The following is a 7,873-nucleotide window of genomic DNA, read 5'->3' as shown; positions in this document are numbered from 1 at the left end:
CAATCGCCAAGGGGAGCCGCTACACAAATTCGAAAGAAATCCCGCCCTTCGCCTTCCTGCTGTTAAGCGAGCGGGTTCCGTTTGGGGCGTCACGTGGGGAGAGTGGGGGCGGGGCGGGAGTATTTGAACGACGTTGGTGAACTGGGGGGGGGTATAGACGGTGAAGTGGGGGCTCCTTCCGCTTCCGGTTGGGAGGTGAGGGGCGGCGCGGGGTCGCCATGGCGAGCAACGCCGCCAGCCTCAACGCGGTGCGGGAGACGATGGACGGTGGGTGGCAGAGGCGGGGGGGGGGGGGGCCCGCTCCCGCCGCGCCGGCAGCCCCGGGTCGGCCTCTGGCCTCTCCGAGCAGGACCTGCCTCAGCGCTCCTGCCCTCGCCCCTCTCCTCAGGCTGCGGGGCCTTGAGCCGGCTCTTAGTTAACGCGAGCGCCTCTCCCGTGAAGGGGATTACGGTTTGCGGTTGCTTAAGGATTTAGCGCATAGCAATTTCTTTTTACTTCACGTTACGCGTAACGTCTGAAACGTTTCAAATATCCATGTAGTGCTAGTATCTTTGCACCTCGTGTGACTTTGCTTGGGGTTTTAGTTAGCTGTTAAGTATTTAATTTAGAATAACGTTATTTTTTAATGTTTATAAATATATACATTTGCTATTCTTTCTCATTATTTGAAATAGTTAGTGCAAGTTAATGTTACCTGGCTCTGTGCATCTTGGATTTAAACTGGGGGGAAGGAAGTGCGTGGAAGGGAGAGGAAGAACCAACCCTGTGGTGCTGTAAGTGGCAGCACCTGAACTGATCTTAACTCCAGTACGTTGTTCCTGTGGACGGCTCGTGTCAGAAAACCAAAGTAAATTGCTAAAAACAAAACACAGCAAAAAAGTTTTGAGAAGGGCAGTCAGTGTTAAGGAATTAGAATAGTTGCTGATACAAAAAAAAGGTGCTTTTTTGGGATGGGCAATGTGAGAGAAGTGGCACTGGGAGTAGTGAGAAATATTTCAGAGATTTATAAGCCATGAGAAATGTGACCAGGGTGAATAAAGATCAGGTGTTCACTTTCTCTTCCAGCATGACAATGAGGAATCAAAGCTGGCAGGTTTAGGAGGTGTTTCTGAGCAATGTGTGGTGTGAAACTCTGGAATTCCACGGAATGGCTATGCTAAAAGCCTATATGGATTTCAGGCAGAGTGGGAAGTTGCAAAGAAATCCCCTGAGGGTTGTTAAATATGAAGACTTTCTCTGGAGATGCCATGATGAGGGACTAGAGACTGTTCAGGAGGGTATTGCTTTACATTTGTTATTTTCTCACTATCTTCCCTTGTATTATAGTTATGGCTACTGTTACATAAGGATTCCTTAGCAAAGACCTTCCTGAGTTGACCTTCCTGGTGTAAAAATTAGTGTTTCAGCTGCTGATCTACCCACTCTCACCTGCTGCTGGAGGCAAGGCAGGACTAGCAGGATTATTATGGCTGCTCTGATGCTTCAAGAGGATAAGACCATTCTGCGCAGGTGGAGAGAGATTTGTTTGGGAAGGACAGTGATTCTAAGTTCTTGTAACTGTACTTGACGCCTACCCTCTTTCCACTTCTGCAGGGATGTTTTAGATGGGAGGGACAATACGTAGGTTTAAAGACAAAATAAGGCTTTTGAGAACTGCTGTGGAAAGTGTACTAGCCTTCTGATTTAGGAGCCCAGGCTTCCTCTGTAACAATGTGTATATTTTATTTAGGATAGACATTCATCGTTTAATCTCTTCCTGAGGTCAGGTGGTTTTAGAAGAAAATAAATTTCTATTAACTTAAACATACACTTGATCTTTAAAGATTTACCTAAATAGTCTTAAATACCCTCATGTTTGAACTTTTACTGCACTCAAATAAATTGTTTTGGGGTTTTTTACTGCTCAAAATAACATTAATCTTTTGAAATTTCCATTATAAGAATATTTATTTAAAGTGCTTTGGTGAAGTAACTGAAAATGTAAAGCACTGATAGCTGTGTCCATGTAATTAGATTTTTCTTGATGAGGGCCCATCATAATAAGTAAAAAATATTTGTAGGATAATTTTTTTAGACCTTTTTAAATAGAATATGAAATCTGTGTTGCGTCTTAATTTACTGCATAAGAAATAGGCACCTAATGGGAGTAAATGGGTTGGTATTAAAAACAGTGTTCTTCTATATCTTTAGTAGTTTAGAAGAGTAAAATGTTTAATCTAGAATGTCAGATATAAATATTTAGCAGCTGTTGTCTGCAGAATTCTTGTTAAGAGCTCAGATTTTTTGTGGAGAAACTGCTACATCTCTCTGCCAAAGATGCTGCCTCAACACCTAAAGATATTTTCTATTAGAAACTAGTGACCTTGCTGACATAGGAAATTGGAACTTATCTTTAGTTAGATTTACTGCTCTGCCTTCAAATACATCACATGCTTAGTAAATTTTATGATAAACTTTAAATGGTTGAAGAAAATAAGAATTGTTCATTTCTGGGAAGTTGTCAGTAGTCTTTCTTAGTTCTGTAGCTCTTAATGTTCAATGGCATTTTACTGCAAATGTATCAATTTGTGGTTGCTTTATCTGGCTGGTGAAGATGCTTTTGTGTGGACAGGGTGTGCATGTGTAATGCGTTTGGAATGGTTTGCTTTCAAGCCAGTGGGAACAGAAAGCCTTGTTATGGAGAAGGAAGCACCCCTTGTGGCTTGTAGCTAGGGCTTTGGTCTGACAAACTGCTTTCATGTCTTAAACTTGAGCATATTCTTAATCAAACCTACTTGTGTGGGCTTCAAGAGTATTATCACACCTAAAGGTTTTTTCATAGCATCTGACATTTCCCTGTGACTTCAGTGGAATTGACTGGATGCATTAGGCCTTTAATGTCTTGGCCTGGGTAAGTGTGACTGAGGGTGTGCTGCAGTATGTCTTTGGTATACCAAAGTAGAATATTTTCGTAGCAGTCAAGTGGATGGTAGTTGCTTGCCATGCTGCTTTTACATGGTGAGAAAGACCTTCTTCTTCACTTTCCTCTAGCTTGGGGGAGGTTTGATTACAGAAACAGTGCAAATAACATCTCTACAAAATCAACCTGTATTGCTTGGGGCTTAGCCTCAGGATGGAGATTACTGTAGCAACCAGAAATAAAATCTCAGTGAGTTGTTCTGTTACATATATAACAAACTGTTTATGAAAATCAAAGAAAATGGGCCTTCCAGGGAAGGTTTGGAAGGGGAGAGATCGATCTTTGTTTCTGCACAAAACTGACTGGAATCTCCTTCTCCAAAAGGTTTCATACTGACATATGGTGCTGCTCTTGATTCAGGTCATGTAAAAATCAAATCATATTGCTTGTCCTCAAACCAGTGTTAATGTTAGACCTAAAGCCATGTTTAATGATGGAAGGAGGTGGCTAGAAAACTCCTGACATTCTCTGTAAAAGCTTTAAGAATGTGCTTCCAGTCCATTTTAGTAGGACTTCGTCAGTATCTGGTGTTCAAAAGCACAGATTATTCTTATAGCCTACATTTTACATAATTGGCAAGCATGTTAATTATTGAATTCTTCACTTATTTTTTGTTTTTCAAAATCCATTATCCAGAATTAAGTTTGCTGAACCAGAAAAGCATGGTATTTATGTTGGAAGCTATGGCTTCTAGCTTATGCTGGAAAGCTGAACATGAATGCTTTTGTTGAGGTTCAGACTGCAAGTTTTCCACAGCTGCCATGATCACAGACTCTGCTGTAGAAATTAAATGTTGATGAATAACATTTTTGATCGTTGAAATTTCATAGTCTGTAGGGACTAAAATGCTTTCATTTTTTCTGTTGCAGTTCTGTTTGAGATTTCAAGAATATTAAACACTGGCTTGGATATGGAGACGTTGTCTATTTGTGTGCGGCTTTGTGAACAGGGGATAAATCCAGAAGCATTATCATCTGTTATTAAAGAACTGCGTAAGGCTACAGAAGCTCTAAAGGTAATGCTTTTGCTTAAAAAGCTTATAAATTTCTTTTTAAGAGTCAGATGTGTGTTCAACTTGCTATATTTTAATTTGTAAATTGTACTTTAAGATATGACTCATTTTTAAATCAAGGAAATGAACTGTTTCATAGAAAAGGCAATGAATACAACTGAATGGAACATGAAGCAAGAAATGGTATGGATAAAATCTTTTCAGAAATAATTAATTAACTTTTCTGAAGGAAAAAAAACCAACCACCAAAACCCACAAATTTTTGTTCTGGGCTTTTGTAGCCACCATTTGCCCCCTTATCTGCATCATATCACAAATAGATTGCTACTTTCTCCTTTAACCTGTATCACCTCATTTCTACAACCTCAGGTCTAATAGTATGCAGCAGTACTTGTAAACAGGTGCATGCAGCTTGCTAATGTAATTGTCACATATTGCTTTTACCACATTAACCTGTCCTTTGAATCTCTCCAAAGGCAAACAAGAGGGGATTTCATGGTGTGTGTATATATAGGGCTTTTCATAATTTAACATTTACATGTTTAGCTAGTAGAGAGGGTAACTGTGGTTTAAAAAAAAGAATCCTCACTTGCCTTTTAGAGGATTTTCATTCTTTATTGTCTACCTAAACATGATTTCTTTTCCACTGTATCTTTTATTTGTTTATTTCTGGGGAGATGAAGGGGAAACCTAGATCTAGCCTGCCTATCTCTGTTCTGGAAGACTGCATTCTGATTCTTAGAAAAGTCACCTTATGGATTTTTGACTAGATGGATGCTAGACAGGGCAATTTTTCACTGGTTTTCAAATTTTTTGCTTAATTTTTAACTTTTTTCTATGCTCATGCATATTTTATATTTGCGTACATTGCTTAAATGTGTGCATACATATATGTTTAACTATGTGTATATAAGTAATTGAGGGCTGTTTTACTTCTTCCTTTGCTTTTACTGGTTTATCATTCCTGTTGCTATCCTTTGCCTGTTTGGTAGATTTTAAGCAAGTTACGGGACAATGTCAGTCTCCAACTGTACCTTGTTGGCTGGGTTGAGTTATTTGGTAATAAAAATACTTACTGATGACCTTAATCAAATAATTGGCAGTGTGATTTATGCAGTTATGATTAGTGTCATTCTTCTAAGTTTTGTATCAATAATTTATCTGTATGAGTGGGAGTAATAATTACTATAAATTGTATAAAGAAGTAAACTCCAAAGGAAAAAAAATCATGCATTTGAGCACTTCTTGAAAGCATTAGGGTAAAAGGTACAGGATGCAAGCTGCTCAGATACAGGATATACAATTTAACACAAACAAACAGTAATGGCTGTGTTAATAGAGGCTAATGGCAGTTGACAGCATTATTTTTTAAAAAATAGAAGTATTCATTAGAGAACAACACTACATATCTGATTTTCATAAGTAGCTTATTTTTAGACTTTTAAGTTCTCCAGGTAAATGAAAATAGTTACAAGAAAAGATTAAATTTAATCTAAATGGTGTCTGCTTTTGGTGACTTGCAATAAATGTTTTTTCTGTTTCTAGGCCGCTGAAAATATGACAGGCTGACATGGGAGAAGACTTCTGTGTGAGAAGAATGCCAAGTTAAAGTTAACAGAGGCTTTGAAGATTGCCACTATTCAGAAAAAAGTTAAATAAGTGTGTGTGTGAAGGTTTCAGAATATTTCTGTAATCTTCTTGAAAAGGATGATGTATAGAATAGCTTTGAAGAGTTTTTTAATAAGTTCACCAATAGCTTCATTACTTGGTATTTTTGTGAATTATTTGTGAGTATAGTGCAATTGCTCTTTTGCATCCCGTATTTTTTAAACCATGTCAGATACTGCACACTTGCTGAACTTACTCGTGTGTAGCAATGAATATTGTTATAATGAGTATAGCTTGTTAATGCATCCATTAGAAGTGCTAATATGTCCTGGTTTTTATCTCTTGCTTTGAAAAACTACATGTACAATTTCAGCTTTGCTTTATGGACCAGATAGAAATGAAGCCTATCCTGACTTTATTTTAGTTAGAGTAAGGGTAGTGACTTAAGTTTCAATCTGAAAGTAAGAAATAAAGCACTTTTGATAATGGAGGTAATGAATTATCCTTTTGATTCAAATTGTTGGAAAAAGTGTTTTTTAACTTGGGTAACAAAGGAACTTCAGTTATCCATGCAGAAACTTATGTAAATTTAAATTCTAGATTACATTGAATATTTTACGGGGTTTAGATGCTACATTTGTTACATTTGTTCTGACTACTAGATGTAAAAATATTAAGGCTATCCTGTTACTGCCTAGTCAAGGCATATATGAGGAGCATTGGATTTGGTTGATGGGAATCATGAGTCTTGAAGCTATTTGGTATAGCAATGTCTTCTCATTCAGCACTAGGAATCTTCACTGATGCCAAAACAAGTGTTTATAGTGTATACAGTAAACTGTTTATCATGTTACTTTCCAGTAAATATCCTTGCATCCAGGAATTCTACTTCATCAGAAAATGGTTTCGTGTGTATTCTTCATCTGCTGCTGTTCAAGCTTTTTTGATTTTTTTTTTTTGTTAGCATGGTTTCAAGGTATAGTGTTAATGGGACCTAAAGTAACCTCCAAGGTTAAAAGGGTGGAGCACATTTGGAAACGAACCTGGAATCTTAGTTAAGCCAAACATTATATTTGTGCAGAGAAAAAAAGTTCTTTCTACTTTAAGAGTTTACATCGTATGTACTCTAGGTCATAGCTCTACAAAAAGCTATCAATGAGGCTAAATACTTCATATTGCTGGGCAGAGAGAATAGGAAAATATTTATATTGCACTGAATCACTTACTATTATTTCCAGTTAGCCTGGCCAAAAAATCATTCCAGGAGGATGCTGTGAAAATTCTGGATAGCCAAGCTGGGAGACTTTTAAGTGGTATCATTTTGCTCACTCATCAACACTTAAAATCCTTTGTAAATTGATGTTGTAACTTCATATTTATAACTTTTGAATACTGGCCATAATGTTTTTTGAAAACATTAAGGTATCCCTAGTATGAAAAGATATCAACAATGAAATTTATCCTAGGAAATCTGAAAAATCAGTAAAACATCATGAAAACACCAGGTCAGATCAACACAAATTAGCAATTAGCTCTTTTACTTAATTTTATCTAGACTCAGTGCTACATGTCAAAAATGAGAAAAGACTGGGGAGCATTCTTCCTGTTTTCAGGAGTCACATCTAAGTCTGTGAGTTCTCACTTGTGAAACTTAAACTGAAAGTTTTCTGTAAACTATAGCAAATATGCCCAAAATAATTATGAAATCTTATTAGAGTGCATGTTTCTGCTGGTGCTTTTCCTTTTCCTCCATTGCCAGATTTTTGGGCAATACAGGAATTTGGATGACTTTCCTTGAATGTCACTGTCTTGATTACTTTGCAATTATGTATTTCCAGGGGTTTTTCTAACTTATTAGCTTGATTTCAGTTTTGGTTCTATGTCCTTGAAATGCTTAAAACCAGCCTGCAAATGTAATATGAGAACAACTTCTATAAAACTCTTGATCTGTCCAGTAAGTTGCACCTACTGTTTTACCATCAATAAGCTTACTGTTTTTATGCACTTAGACATTTGCTGGTAGACCATTTGTCATGCAGAATTGTAGAAGCGGGGCATGTTTTTGACATTCAAAACCCCAATTTGACATATATAAAACTAAAAATGCATCATTTTCATTATTACATGGAACTAAATGGTAACATTGTGTCCTGGTTTTGGCTGGGACAGAGTTAACTCTCTTCTTAGTAGCTGGTACAGTGCTGTGCTTTGGATTTAGTGAGAACAATGTTGATGACACACTGATGATTTAGTTGTTGCTAAGTAGCGCTTATCTTAAGCAAGGATTTTCAGTT

General features: G+C 37.4%; 1 protein-coding gene across 1 annotated transcript; it reads left to right on the top strand.

Annotated features, from left to right (window-relative positions):
* Positions 1 to 216: 216 nt before the first annotated feature.
* On the top strand, positions 217 to 6,069 carry MZT1 (mitotic spindle organizing protein 1). Its single transcript, XM_050902519.1, has 3 exons — positions 217 to 267; positions 3,829 to 3,974; positions 5,517 to 6,069. The coding sequence occupies exons 1-3, from the start codon at positions 219 to 221 to the stop codon at positions 5,538 to 5,540; spliced, it is 219 nt and encodes a 72-aa protein (XP_050758476.1). The 5' UTR covers positions 217 to 218; the 3' UTR covers positions 5,541 to 6,069.
* The last annotated feature ends 1,804 nt before the right edge of the window (positions 6,070 to 7,873 follow it).

Source organism: Gymnogyps californianus, chromosome 1 (assembly GCF_018139145.2).
Source record: "Gymnogyps californianus isolate 813 chromosome 1, ASM1813914v2, whole genome shotgun sequence".
NCBI classification, from domain to species: domain Eukaryota; kingdom Metazoa; phylum Chordata; class Aves; order Accipitriformes; family Cathartidae; genus Gymnogyps; species Gymnogyps californianus.
Note: the sequence above shows the minus strand (reverse complement) of the source record. Positions and strands in the feature narration are given on the sequence as shown.

Excerpts from the sequence above, each read along its gene's own strand:
- MZT1 (XM_050902519.1), top strand. The coding sequence starts at position 219 with ATGGCGAGCAACGCCGCCAGCCTCAACGCGGTGCGGGAGACGATGGAC. Across the intron at positions 268-3,828 it reads GGTGCGGGAGACGATGGACG|TTCTGTTTGAGATTTCAAGA; the intron begins GTGGGTGGCAGA and ends TTTCTGTTGCAG. Across the intron at positions 3,975-5,516 it reads AGGCTACAGAAGCTCTAAAG|GCCGCTGAAAATATGACAGG; the intron begins GTAATGCTTTTG and ends TTCTGTTTCTAG.